Genomic DNA, 15,052 nt, shown 5'->3' with positions numbered 1-15,052 from the left:
ACACGAGCAGGAGCGTGATTTGGCACTGCTGCTCGGTACTGAGAGGCGTCCTTACTGACAAACTTTGTCCCTGTCTAATTCTCTACCGCTAATTTCGTATTTTCTTCTTTGTTTGCTCTAGGCTGAACTAGCTACTTTGCATTCAGAAAGGCTGAACTCTGAGGGCCTGGTGTCTCCTACAGAAGACCACATCCCTGAAGGGCCAGACTTTGCCACAGAGGGAGCAGGTGCAGAGAGGACAAAGTAAGAGCAACGGCCCACAGCCATCAACACCAGATTAACAGAGTAACCTATCGTGTGTTTAAGGCGATGTACAAGGCTGTGGGTTCCGAAACCTATTTACCTGAGTAATTTGCTGACCATAAATTGCCTATTCTTCCTCCAAGAGAAAAGTATGTGCAGGGATCAATGGCAAAATGTAGGCAGGCTTAGAGCATGACTGGAATCAACGCATGTAATTGGCATTGTCAAACCTATATATCTAATCTAATGCAAGATTTATGGAGCTCATGAGAATGGGCTGAGTGGTCATTGCCCTTTACCACTCCAATCTCAGGTGCTTCTGGTCTTCCACATCTGTTTTTTCACAAGACTTTCCTGGTCGCTTTGGCCACCAAAGACTGTTCCTGCTTTTGCTGATCCCTCTGGTTGCCATCAGTCACTCACGCTGATCATCTACAGACCTTCTGATAGCCAGTCCCTCTGGTCACCACTTGTCACTCACTATGGGCCCTACTGGTCACTCTGTTTGCCAGCCTCTTGGGTCTCCACTGGTCCTGGATATCACCAGTCCCTCTGGTTGCTGGCCTCTTGGCTCCAGTCAGTCCCTCAGATTCTTCTACTGGTCACCACTGGTCTCTCCACCAGCCACTGTCAGCCTGAATTCCCCAGTACACTGGTGTCAACATAGGCCCTTTGGTCAGTGGTCACTCCCTGAGGACTCTCCCTGGTCCCTCAGACACTCTTTCCAGGTCACTCAGATGCCCTCTCACTGGTCCTCCCCTGGTTGTCAAGCTTGAGGGCTCCCCAGTCCCTCCAGGCTTTCACTCTGGGCTACTACTGGTCTCTCTGGTTGCTGGCCTTTCAGTGCCCTTCTCTCTGAGGACTCTCCAGGTCTCTCAGGCACTCTTTTTAGACTCTCCTGGTTCTCAAGCTTGTGGGCTCTCCAGTCCCTCCAAGTTCTACCAGGTAGATGGTGCTCTGTCTGTTTGTCTCTCTCGCACTGTGCCCTATGTCAGCACTGGATGGTATCTTTACTGCACTGGTCCCCCTGTCAGCACCAGCCAGTACTAGGCTTACTGGGTGATAGGCTGAAGCCAGCATTCTTCCTCCCAAGGGTTGCCTGGCTCTTGAAGGAGCTTCTATTTTTCTCTGCTTTAGATCCGTCCTTTTCAGCACCACTGTTCCCTCAGGATGAGTAGATAGCTCCCAGCAGCCCTTGCAGGATGTTATGCAGATTTGCTCTTTTTTTCAACTGCTAAGGCTCCCTCCACTGGCCTGGGAGAAGAACTTCACTCTACCACAGTGCACTAATACCAAATAGTTGGAGGCAATTTACATCACAAGAAGCCATACACACTCTATGGGAAAATCCAGAATCCAATCTCTACATCCAAAATAAAAATTTAAACAGTGTCATATAAAAAAGGTTCTTAACATCTTAAGAACCCTCAAATAACTAATGTCAATTCTTACTTGTACTGGTAAAATATTCCAAATAGCAATTGCAGCATTTACAAAAGAGGAATTAAATTGACATTTAAATTAGATTTCTCTGAATTGTGGAAAGTGTAATAGCCGAGGCCCACTTAACCTAGTAGACGATAGGGAGCCAGTGAAGTGACTTAAGGAGAGGGGTGACATGAGCGTAACGAGGTTGGTAGAAGGTGAGCCGCGCGGCAGAGTTTTGCACAGATTGCAAGAGGGAGAGGCGACACTGCGGGAGACCAGTTAGGAGTAAATTGCAGTAATCTAAGTGTGAGATTAAGAGAGCTTGGGCAAGGGTCCGGGTAGTGTGCTCAGAGAGGAAGGGGCAAATTCTGGTGATATAGAAGAGATAGAAGCAACAGATCTTAGCAGCTTGTTGGATAAGCGTAGACAATGAGAGGTCGGAATCGAAGACCACTCCAAGGTTGTGAGCAGAGGAGACTGGAACAATGCCAGTATTATTTACAGCACAGGTGTCAAAGTCGGTCCTCGAGGGCCGGAATCCAGTCGGGTTTTCAGGATTTCCTCAATGAATATGCATGAGATCTATGTGCATGCACTGCTTTCAATGCATATTCATTGGGGAAATCCTGAAAACCCGACTGGATTACGGCCCTCGAGGACCGACTTTGACACCCCTGATTTACAGAGATGAAGAAAGGAGGAGGAGCAGAGAGTTTAGGAGGAAAGAGGAACAGCTCAGTCTTGGACATATTTCGTTTCAGATGACGGCAGGACATCCAGACAGCAATGTCGGCCAAACAAGCAGAGACTTTTTCTTGGACTTTAGGTGAAACATCAGATGCAAGAGAGATAGATCTGGGAGTCATCAGCATATAGGGGTTACTGGAAGCCGTGGGAGGAGATCAGGGCACCGAGGGAAGAGGTGTAGCGAGAGAAGAGAAGAGGACCTAAGTCATGTCTTAAGGTCATAGACCCAGGACATTTGAGACCCCGCATAAAAATTGAAAAACTTAAAGAGTACCCAAATGGATGTGCCATAACCCCTAGTTCTAATTGTAGTAATCAATGTGTGCAGTGGATTTTTTCCCCCCCCTTCTTATTTCTGAATGGCTCAGCAGCAGCAAAAAACTAAGTCAGCAAGCGCCTTGGTAGTATCTGGTTATTCATGTTCTAAAAATAGACCTGTGACCTAGAAACCCACATAGAGGGGACACCTACTGCGTTATTTCACATTGAAGGAAAGTGGAAACATTGACACTGAAACAGGAACTAATGTTGCCCTTGTTCTGCAATTCTTAAGATTTCTAGTCCCCGTTTGGTTTATAGCCTTTTAGAAGTAGTTTGGTGACAATTCGTGATGGTTTGTTAAGGATTTCAGGGCCTGGATTTCTCACGAACCCCCTCCCCCCCCTTTACTAAACCGCGATAGCGGTTATTAGTGCAGGGAGCCACGCTGAATGCTCCGCGCTGCTCCCGAAGCTCCTAGGAACCCGTTCTCACAGTGGCCAATCCAGGTCACTAGTACCTGGCCAAAACTCAAGGAGTAGCAACATTCCATTCAGAATCCTAAAGAATAGCAAGATTCCGGAATCCCAAAGAGTAACTAAAGATTCCAGAATTCCTAAGAGTAGCAACAGTCCATGCTACCGATCCAGGGCAAGCAGTGGCTTCCCCCATGTCTTTCTCAATAACAGACTATGGACTTTTCCTCCAGGAACTTGTTCAAACCTTTCTTAAAACCAGCTACGCTATCTGCTCGCATTGATTAGCAATTCTAGTCTATCTACTTTAGTTTCGCCGTTGTTACCCTTAAATAGCTTAAAGACCTTTAAATAAATAACTCTCAAATTAAAATTTTTGTTGGTTTTGCAATTTTTATTTGCTCCGTTTAGTGTCCCAAGTTTGAGAGACACTTCATTAGAGAAATGACGAGTAAGACGAGAGAAAGAAAGAGGGGAAATATGCATAAGGGATGTTGATTATGTCGTCGCTTCCAACAAGGTGGAATAAATTACGTATAGACTTGATCCTGATGTGACTTTTGCTCTTTTGCGGTCACAAGAGTGACTGGATTTGCTCTGTACTGGCCTAACTTCCCAACTTCTAAGCACCCCTCCTGCCTATCGTAAAAAAAATCGGCTGCCATGAGGTCATATGTGCTTTGATAACTTTGTTAGTTACGATCTTATATGATGTAATTCTCCTTATTACATTAAATTAAGTTGATCTAGTTTCTTAACATAAGTAAATGTGTTTTGTGGTTAGTCATGTCTGAGAGGCAAAAGGAATATAAATTAAATTCGCCCACATATGAAAAGCCGTACCTGGATCGAAGCCGCCAATCGACCCTATGAATAGCTTTTTCTTCAACATCTGTCTCTACAATTGACAACCGAGATGTCTTTTTCCTCTATTAGCTCTGTTGAAATTGTTGGGCGCTGTCGGGTTTGGTCCGATATTTGTAGCCATTTCCTGTAAAACTCTGAGGGCTCCTTTTACTAAGCTGTGGTAGCGTTTTTAGCGCGTGCAGGATTTGAGGACACGCTAAACCCGCGCTACGCGGCTAGAACTAACGCCAGCTGAACGCGCGCTAAAACCGATATCGCAGCTTAGTAAAAGGAGCCCTGAATCTTGTTCTTCAAGGGCAGTGTTGTGGGGCATTGGGGGCACTTAGCGTACTTGGCACCTGGGGGCCGATCATTTTACCCACAAGTCACACAAGAAGGGTGCCACTAGGAAAAGGCAGCATTTTAAACCCTGCAGTGAGCAGGAGAGCCTCAATATAGCCATTGTAAAACTAAACCAGCCAGATTAGTACAGATCGATCCTGCACAGTCAGTGCTAACAGGAAACCGTGTCTTTTTCATACCCACAAAACACAGATACACACTATGTAGACAAAAGTTAAACCGAACCGCCAAGAAGCCAGACTGCATACAGTGCAACACCGCAGAATCAGAAACAGTGACGCATGTCCCCTAATGCTGTGCAAAATATAAAGATAGCAGATGTAAATTTGAAAAAACAAAAAAACAAAACACCCCAACAAATAACAATCACCACTTTACAAAGTAACAAATAGAATTAAAACAAAAGATAGAAAATAAGAAAAGATCAATTCATTTTCAGAGGCCAAAACCTCCTTCCTCAGGACTGTACAGTATCCTGCTGTTTTGGTGTCCTATCCTGACCTATGGAAGGGGATTTTGGTCTCCGAAAGTTATTTTAAAAAATGTATTAAAATTAGTCCAATAAAAAGATGACCTTATTTTTGAATTTCTAAAGCAACAACAGCCCCAAAGCCCAAATCTCTATGGGCTTCGGGGCCGTTACCGCGCAGCAGCCGCTAGCATGGCTTTGCAAAACAGGTCCCTAGTTTGTTTTGTTTTTTAGAAAGGCTTTTTATGATCTGTGATGGGTATTTGTTATTTTAATTTTTAAATTTATACTTTATTGATTATATAAGATACGTATATATGTGTTTGTATAATTTGATTTATGTATTTTGCTTCTGTAATCCGCGTAGAATTTTTAATATTCGAGATATAAATGTTTTTAATAAATAAAATAAATGATGTGGTTGGAAAAGCCGGCTGAAGACTCCTGGCATCTCTTTCTCCCTTCCCCCGCAGAGAAGCTTCACGTCAATGAACGAAAGCGTCAACTGTTCCCTTCTCCTGTTCTTCCATACCTTCTGCTCTGAGTTCACGGCAATGCCAGTTTTAAAAATGTAGAATTAACACGGCAGCAGCATGAATGTTAATGTCTTGTAAAAACCGTTTCAGGCAACCGTTACCCAGAAACATTGCTGAAGCTCTGGATCCAACCTTTCAATCCAGCCAAAAGGAGCCGTCTGCCAGCGTGGTGGGAGTTCGCTCGCAAGGTAAATTCTTCAGCAACCTATTTTGCTAAAGATCCTCAAGCAAATCCTGCATGCCACTGGGATGCTGAGCAGCAGTGTAGCAGGGGGTCTCTTAAATACACTCTTCCCCCCAGCCCCAGTACCTCTTAAATGCTTCTGTTCTTCACTGGCAGCAAGCAGAGTTTGTCTTACCTGCTGTTTGTGCCAGCTAACTCATGCCTTCTGATGTAACTTCCTGGTCCCGTGAACAGGAAGTTACATCAGAGGGAGGGCTCAGGGCCAAGTACCTCTTAAATGCTTCTGTTCTTCACTGGCAGCAAGCAGAGTTTGTCTTACCTGCTGTTTGTGCCAGCTCACGCATGCCTTCTGATGTAACTTCCTGGTCCCGCGAACAGGAAGTTACATCAGAGGGAGGGCTCAGGGCCAAGTACCTCTTAAATGCTTCTGTTCTTCACTGGCAGCAAGCAGAGTTTGTCTTACCTGCTGTTTGTGCCAGCTCACGCATGCCTTCTGATGTAACTTCCTGGTCCCGCGAACAGGAAGTTACATCATAGGGAGGGCTCAGGGCCAAGTACCTCTTAAATGCTTCTGTTCTTCACTGGCAGCAAGCAGAGTTTGTCTTACCTGCTGTTTGTGCCAGCTCACGCATGCCTTCTGATGTAACTTCCTGGTCCCGCGAACAGGAAGTTACATCAGAGGGAGGGCTCAGGGCCAAGTACCTCTTAAATGCTTCTGTTCTTCACTGGCAGCAAGCAGAGTTTGTCTTACCTGCTGTTTGTGCCAGCTCACGCATGCCTTCTGATGTAACTTCCTGGTCCCGCGAACATGAAGTTACGTCAGAGGGAGGGCTCATGGCCAGCGCACGCTCACTGCTGGAAAAATATTAGGGTTTAAGAGGTACATGGGAGGTGGGGAGGGAGTGCTGTTAAAGGAAACCCCCCCTCATCACTGGGTTGGTAGGGAGGAGAGATGCTGGGCCGCTGCTGAGTGTCACTCCTGCCAAGATAATGCCCAGGGCACTTGACCACCTCACTATACTGTGCCACTGATGCTGAAGTCTAAGGAAAGGTGTCCCAGGATTCGGCATTCTGGTGTCAGGATTTAAGGCATTCTGGGAATAATTCCACGACAGAGCTCCTTCATTTAGGAGTCCCAGTATTTAACGCAGGATGAAAACCTAATCTATGCGTACATTTGGGTTCTCGTGTTGACACCCTCCGTGGACTGTAAATAGGGGGGTATTTAAATGGAGCAGCCACACAGGCAACTCGTAAGGTATTCTGTAAGTAGGTATTCTGTAAGTCAGGGGTGTCCAATGTCGGTCCTCGAGGGCCGCAATCCAGTCGGGTTTTCAGGATTTCCCCAATGAATATGCATTGAAAGCAGTGCATGCACATAGATCTCATGCATATTCATTGGGGAAATCCTGAAAACCCGACTGGATTGCGGCCCTCGAGGACCGACATTAGACACCCCTGCTGTAAGTAGTTTACCTAAACATCTGCTTCCCGTAACAAATATGCACTTTCCTCTGATTTCTATAAAGGTCGCCCAAATTTGTGTGCACTACATAGGTGCCCGTGCAAATTGCTTTGTTAATGTGCGGTTCACAATCAGTGATTGGGGTGAATTGGCACTCATTTGGATATGTGCACATCCGTCTACATCAGGGGTGTCAAAGTCACTCCTCAAGGGCCGCAATCCAGTCGGGTTTTCAGGATTTCCCCAATGAATATGCATGAGATCTATTTGCATGCACTGCTTTCAATGCATATTCATTGGGCAAATCCTGAAAACCCAACTGGATTGCGGCCCTCGAGGACCGGAGTTGCCCATCCCTGACAGACACTCTAATCCAGGGGTCTCAAAGTCCCTCCTTAAGGGCCGCAATCCAGTCGGGTTTTCAGGATTTCCCCAGTGAATATGCATGAGATCTATTTGCATGCACTGCTTTCATTGTATGCTAATAGATCTCATGCATATTCATTGGGGAAATCCTGAAAACCCGACTGGATTGCGGCCCTCGAGGACTGAAGTTGCCCATCCCTGACATAGACTCTCTAATCCAGGGGTCTCAAAGTCCCTCCTTGAGGGCCGCAATCCAGTCGAGTTTTCAGGATTTCCCCCATGAATATGCATGAGATCTATTTGCATGCACTGCTTTCATTGTATTCTAATAGATCTCATGCATATTCATGGGGGAAATCCTGAAAACCCAACTGGATTCCGGCCCTTGAGGACCGGAGTTGCTCATCCCTGACATAGACTCTCTAATCCAGGGGTCTCAAAGTCCCTCCTTGAGGGCTGCAATCCAGTCGGGTTTTCAGGATTTCCCCCATGAATATGCATGAGATCTATTAGCATACAATGAAAGCAGTGCATGCAAATAGATCTCATGCATATTCATGGGGAAATCCTGAAAACCCGACTGGATTGTGGCCCTCGAGGAGGGACTTTGACACCCCTGGTCTACATGCTGTTCTAAAACACTGCACAGTGTCCTGCGCATAACCCGAAGGGGGGCGTGCCCATGGAAGGGTCAGAGGCATTCCCAAACTTTAGCTGCCATGTAATAGAATTCCTAGGGTTAACAGATTTTCCATTTAGAAAATCTGGACTCCTAGACCTGCCCCCCCACCAGGATCGCCCTTTTATGCCTCCAGCCCCGCCCCCTCTGCCCGCTCTTGTATGCAGTGCGATGATGTCATGCGCGGAGGCACTCCTGCCCGACAGTGATTTGCTCCAAGCTTTTCAAAAACCTGAACAAAGTGCCGAGTTTTGAAAAGCCGTCTGGATCCCTGGACGTGCCCTCAAAAGAAGGACACGTCCGAGGAAATCCGGACCTCTGGCAGCCCTAAGAATTCCTGGCTTGCGCACCCAAGTTGAATGCCAGAATTTACACCAGGTTTCAGCAGGCGTAGGCGGAATCATGTTAACGCTGCCCCATAAAAGGTGCTTGGCGCAGAGCACTCTTTACAGAATAAATAAGTTTAGCGCAGATCTTTCTCTTGCTTAAATTTGGGCGTTTTGACTGCCTATTAGGTGCTAAAATGACATTTTCACGGGTACGTGAACACCTAGATGTCTAAAGGCCAGTATTCTGTACATTTGGAGAGGGTATTCATCAACGGGCGCGCGCTGTTATATAATGGGTGTCTTTAGCATTAGGCGTGCACTAATGCTATTAGCGCGCGTTGATGAATTTCCTTCATAGACACATAGGGTTCCTTTTATCAAGCCTTGCTAGCGAGGTTAATGTGCGCAACGTTTCATCACACGTTAACTCCCGCGCTGGCCTAAAAACCACCGCCTGCTCGGCTTGATAAAAGGAGCGCATAATTGGCTTGTAAATGCAAATGCCCTTCATATGTTTATAAGGCAGTATGTAAGCTTCCAGCGCTTCCGATGCAACACCCAGTCATATACAGAGGCATGCAGGAAATCTCACTGTACAAATTCTTCCTCTTGCTATAACCACAGCGAGCACGCTCCTTGCTTGCTTCTCTGACAGTGGCTAAGGGTTGTAGTTTCGCAATTTGTTCAGATTAGTCTGTTGTCCCAATTTGGAACATACATCTCATCCAGAAAGCAGGTTTTCTTTTTTCTGGGTTATAGTAAACGTAGGTGTGTGGTGGATTGCTCAGGATTTTTTTTGGTTTTTTTAAACTATTTAAAAACCATTGACTAATTTTATTACATTATAATTAAAATTATGTTTCTCCTTTTTTCGTTAGATTCCTTACACATTCAGGGAGGGTGGGGGGTGGAATATTTAATTGGAAGAGTAAAATTAATTCTTTATTATATTGATATCGTAATATATAATATTATTGTTTATAATTAGGATAAGAAGGGGATAAAAGAATTGTTTAATGTAATAATTATGATGATAACAATTTATTTTCATGCAGTTTTTCTGATTCTTCAATTGTATACATTTTAAAAGTTTGAAATGTCAATAAAGATTTACCAAAAAAAAAACCCCCAACAACTTTTTTTTTTTTTTTAGTTAGGTGATGAGTGGCGTAGTGGTAGAACCCTGAGGTTGTGGGATCAATTCCAATCCTCAAATCCCCTGGAAAGGCACCCAGCAATGGCGGCGGGCCCGTATTCCAAAGGCAAAGGACCAAAATCCCACAAAGCACACAAAGTGAAACCAGATCTTGGACCCAGGAGTAGGATATAAAATTGTGTATTGTATTAAGACACAAATTCGAATAAACAGGGCTTCTCTGTTGCATCAGAGGAGAAGCTTCGTGGCAGCCGTGTGCGACTTGTGAGAATAGTTGCTGCCTCGTGGCCTCTCTGAGAGAGAAAACTTTGATTTTGGAAAAGTGAGGCGAAGGGACGTTAGGGAGCCAGCGCTGGCGCGAGCAGCGTGGAAGATAATATTTGCATCGGGGAGCATTTAAAGAGGTACGCTGGGAGGAGGAGAGGCACCGGCACCCCTTGTAAAGATGACGCCACTGCGGCAGATAAAGGTCAGATGCCCTTCCCAGTCTGCCATTTAGCCACAGATGAAGGTCACCAAGGTTAAGTCATACAACAGCCGGTATCGTGAAAACACCTCATTTCCCTTCAGAAAACTCCCCAGGGAACTCGACTCGTGTGACTCATGGAGCAGGGTGTCCTCCAGACTCGAGTCTCGTCTGTGCAGTTGGGAATTCTTCAACTCCGCTACATGCCATAATGGGTCTAGCTGATGGGGTTCTTAGAACACAGTCCCCGGCCGGCCCCGTTCTTCCCCTCCCCCCCATCCTTATTTCTAGTGATGGGTCTGCAAGCCACCCACAAATGGGGTTCAGACATAGGACCAGAGGAAAGGCTGGTGCTGATAAGGGATGTTCTGTTTCAGAGCACTTGCAAATGAAGAGGAAATGCCAGTTCGATGTGTGTGAGACTGAGTCACCTGGGGATTTGGCAAAATTGTATTTTTTACTTTACAAGCAGCTCTGTAAAGGTTTTACGATAACATATGCAAAACGAATCGGTATTTATTAAAGTCCATGAGCCATCAGCAAAAGAAGTGTGTTGAGGGGATAACCAGCTTGTCTTTTGTGGGAATTCCTTCTCGCTTCATCTTAAATAGATAAGGAAAGTTTCTCAACATAAATAAAAGTGTGTTCATATAGGTGACGGGACTAAATTGCGCGAGACAACGGCACGCCGACAACTGAGCGCAAGGTTGACGGCACGCCGAAGAAAAGCACTATTTTAAAGGGCTCCGATGGGGGTTGTGGGGGGGAACCCCCCACTTTACTTAACAGACATCGCGCTGCCGTTGTGGGGGATTTGGGGGGTTGTAACCCCCCACATTATACTTAAAACTGAACTTGTTCCCTAAAAAACAGGCAAAAAGTTTGGTTTCAAGTATAATGAGGGGGGTTACAACCCCCCAAACCCCCCACAACGCCAGCGCGAAGTCTGTTAAGTAAAGTAGGGGGGTTCCCCACCAACACCCCCCGTCGGAACCCTTTAAAATAGTGCTTTTGTTCGGCGCGCCGTCAACCTTGCGCTCAGTTGTCTGCGTGCTGTTGTCTCGCGTGATTTTGTCTATGAACCGTTCATATATACTGAAGCGAAATAAAGCATTAGCTGCACAGTAACCCCTCTATGGCTTAGATTCACTAAACTCACCGATCCGATCCATGGGCGATCCGTGGCCGAGTTTTCCCCGGGCGACCGATTCGCTACGAGTCATCATGCAAATGAATTCAATCGGAGGCACGCCCCGCAGCGATCCCACGGATCGCCGCAGAGCGATCATGACGCATGTTCAGACCATCTTCTCCGCACAAATGAGGTCAAAACAAGGGGGGGGAACAGAACACGCTACAGCCAGGAACAGAACCCGCGGGTTAAAACCATGGGCTCACACTGCAGGGAAGGGCAGGAGAGTCGGCAGGGACAGGGCGGCAGAGAGCAAGAGAGTCTCTGCGTTGGTTTGGTTAAGAATCATTGGACTGCCACTGCTCGCGATTCCTTATGCCAGTGATTCCCAACCCTGTCCTGGAGGAACACCAGGCCAATCGGGTTTTCAGGCTAGCCCTAATGAATATGCATGAGAGAGATTTGCATATGATGGAAGTGATAGGCATGCAAATTTGCTTCATGCATATTCATTAGGGCTAGCCTGAAAACCCGATTGGCCTGGTGTTCCTCCAGGACAGGGTTGGGAACCACTGCCTTATGCAATCCGTTTTTTACAAATCCATGTGCGTTTTGCTTTCCCCCCAAGCCTTTTTTAAACACATGCACACGTACACAACCCTCGGCCTCTTCTGCAGCAGCCCTATGATCCTCTCCTCTTTTCCCAAAGAGCTTGCCTTCTTGGGCTTTTTGCACAAGGGAGATGGGATTTCAGGGCGGCAGAGAGCAGGACAGTCGGCAAGGACGTGGTCCTCAGCAGTCGTTTCTTTTTGCATTGGCCAGTCCAATCGGTGTGTTTAGTGAATCGCTGCCTTCCTACTTTGCTTACCATTTCCCCTCATTTGCATGTGCGGATCGGATCGGGCAGAAGGTTAGTGAATCGGGTCGAGATCGCAAACTGGCTGGGACACGATCGGTAAGCTTAGTGAATCTAGCCCTATTTTAAAAACCTTCTGATCGTGTATCACAAGACGCCGTCTTAATAAAATGAATCAAAGACTTACCGTCTTGGCAGGTTTAATCATTGCCGTCAAAGCCAAAAATTTTTTTAATGTGGTACTTTTATTTATTTATTTCAGTATTTATATACCACTTATAGTCTATAGTCTTATGTTACTCAATTTGAAAAATGGGGAACGGAGGGAAAATGACCATACAATGATAAAAAAAACTCTCCATTGAAATTACACCAAACCAGCCTTGCACCAAAAACATCTTTTAAGCGAAAGAAAAGTCTCAGATAACTGGAAAGGTGAACCCACGCTCTGCCACCCGTGCAAAAAAAAAAAACTTTCGCTGATAGAAGACAATGAGGTGAAAAAACTAGTGAAATTGGTAAAAAACAAAAAAACCACAACTAGCCAAATTAGTGGTAATTGAAAACTAAATTTCTGAATAGTCACTACGAACAACGTGATCACCGCATATTTCCCTATCTGTCCCGGTGGGCTCACACTCTTCCTAGGGGAGATTAAGTAGCTTGCCTAGGTCACAAGGAGCAGCATGGAATTTGAACCCACAACCTCAGGGTGCTGAAGCTGTAACTCTAGCCACTGTGCCACACTCTCCAAATATAGGACAATCAAGCCATTGTGACATCACTTTGGTTCTTAGGCATTGGTGACATCACAATCTCAGCTCTGGAATGTTGCTACTAGTTGGGCTTCTGTCAGGTACTTGGGACCTGGGCTGACCACTGTTGGAAACAGGATGCTGGGCTTGATGGACCTTTGTATGTCCCAGTATGGCACTTCTTATTTGTATTTATTTATTTAATTTTCGATTCCATTCTCCTAGAGGAACTCAGAATGGTTTACATTAATTTATTCAGGTACTCAAGCATTTTTCCCTGTCTGTCCCGGTGGGCTCACACTCTATCTAATGTACCCGGGGCAATGGAGAATTAAGTGACTTGCCTAGGGTCAGAAGGAGCAGCATGGGATTTGAACCCACATCCTCAGGGTGCTGAGGCTGTAGCTTTAGCCACTGCACCACTCTAGAAATCAAAATGTAGTTACAGTGAGCTGAGTATAGGACAATGAAGCCATTGTGACATCACTGAGGAAGTTGGCTCTTATTGGTGGAATGAGGCATTATGATGTCACAATCCCAGCTCTGGTTATCAGAGGCTGAAACTTTTCACACTGTTTATTCATTCAATTTTCTATACCGTTCTCCCAGGGGAACTTAGAACAGTTTACATGATTTTATTCAGGTACTCAAGCATTTTTCCCTGTCTGTCCCGGCGGGCTCACACTCTATCTAATGTACCCGGGGCAGTGGGGGATTAAGTGACTTGCTCAGGGTCAGAAGGAGCAGCATGGGATTTGAACCCACAACCTCAGGGTGCTGAGACTGTAGTTCCAACACTCAAACTTAAAATCAAACTTTCCTGCAAAATTTTCCTTTCCAAACTGCCTTCTGCTAGTGTTAAATGTAATGAGACAATTTATACAATGGTCTAATGAGATCTTTCCCCTCCATTTAGATTGCCCCGTTTCATCCCAGCCATATGCGGTCCCGGTTGAAGGCTTCTATGACTTTCTGGATGACGGCAACGAACCGGTTTTTGTTTCACCCACCAAACGCCAGCCGGACAAAATAGGACAGCAGAAGTCTCGAGACAAGAAGGAGAGTTGCAAACAGCAGTGAATTGTGACTGTGTCGCCTTCCCCTAGACCTCCTGTTTCTCTGCTTTCTGCCAACAGGCTCTTCAGTCATGGGGATCACACAGGGGCTTCATCTAGATATTTCTGGCCATAGAAGGCATCAGCATGGTCAGTCACTACGGCCATTGTATAAACAGTAAAAAAAAAAAAAGGCAAGGGAGCTTGCCCTGGGAAACATGAACTGCACTGAGTCAGGATGCCAGCTCTGTGATAGTATTTATTTGGTTATTATAATGTGCTTTAGAGGTAAGCTGGCATTTCTCTAGGTAAGTGGCTCGCTCGCTCTGGATTTTTTTTTTTTTTTTAAATAATATTTAAGTTGAAGTTAGGGTTCATAGACAAAACCGCCGAAGACAAAGGCGCGCGCCGACAACTGAGCACAAGATGGAAGCGCGTGCCAAAGAAAAAGAGTGTTTTTAGGGGCTCCGACGGGGGGTTTTGCTGGGGAACCCCCCCCTTTACTTAATACAGATCGCGGCGGCGTTGTGGGGGGTTTGGAGGGTTGTAACCGCCCTCATTATACTGGAAACTTAACTGTTTCCTTGTTTTTTAGGGAAAAAGTGAAGTTTTCAGTAAAATGGGGGGTTACAACCCCCCAACGCCCCCACAACGCGGCGCGATCTGTATTAAGTAAAGTGGGGGGTTCCCCCTCCACACACCCCGTCGGAGCCCTTTAAAGCAGTCATTTTCTTTGGTGCGCACCTCCGCGTTGCGCTCATTTGTCTGCGCGCGCCTTTGTCCAGGCGCGCTTTTGACCTGACACCAAAGTTAGAACCAGTCTAATTTCAGACAACAGCAGTTAAAGTGGCTGCTGTCTCTTCAGAAGATTGAAAACGCCCCGTTTCCCCTTAGAAAAGTCCCCAGGGAACTTGCAGTAAGGCTCCTTTAAATTATGCATTGAGTCTGATTCTGAATTTGCGCATGCTCTTCCTCCTTGAGTTTCCGCCTATCTGATTGCCGTGTACTGGAGCCTGTGAATGTTTTTGCATCCCCCAACCTCTTGCTGAACCTTGACGCATGAGAGTAACCGCAGGGAATCTACAGGTGGCTTCCAAGCTGCTGGTGAGAATTTCTTATGAGAGCGGGCCAACTTGCATCGTTTCAGCTGGGTGTAAACACAGTCAGAACATCTTAGTCTGACGGGTGCATTGAATTCACTGCAGCTGCAATCGAAAAACTGACAAAAAAACTACAACTTCAG

At 46.0% G+C, this 15,052-nt stretch overlaps 1 protein-coding gene across 12 annotated transcripts in view; it reads left to right on the top strand.

Annotated features, from left to right (window-relative positions):
- Positions 1–14,163, top strand: part of LOC117349364 (coiled-coil domain-containing protein 50-like) — an 88,136-nt gene extending 73,973 nt beyond the window's left edge. For 6 of the 12 annotated variants that reach the window (XM_033922745.1, XM_033922746.1, XM_033922750.1 and 3 more), the window contains 3 exons: positions 122–243; positions 5,457–5,554; positions 13,671–14,163. In XM_033922745.1, coding sequence (XP_033778636.1) covers positions 122–243; positions 5,457–5,554; positions 13,671–13,834 — 384 coding nt within the window. In that variant the 3' untranslated portion in view covers positions 13,835–14,163. Of the gene's footprint in view, positions 1–121; positions 244–5,456; positions 5,555–9,542; positions 10,234–13,670 lie in introns of those variants that run through there. The other 6 variants (XM_033922739.1, XM_033922738.1, XM_033922740.1 and 3 more) reach the window with 2 other exon arrangements.
- The last annotated feature ends 889 nt before the right edge of the window (positions 14,164–15,052 follow it).

The sequence above is a fragment of the Geotrypetes seraphini genome, chromosome 15 (assembly GCF_902459505.1).
Source record: "Geotrypetes seraphini chromosome 15, aGeoSer1.1, whole genome shotgun sequence".
NCBI lineage: Eukaryota > Metazoa > Chordata > Amphibia > Gymnophiona > Dermophiidae > Geotrypetes > Geotrypetes seraphini.
The sequence above is the reverse complement of the archived record's forward strand: the minus strand, read 5'-3'. Positions and strand labels throughout refer to the sequence as shown.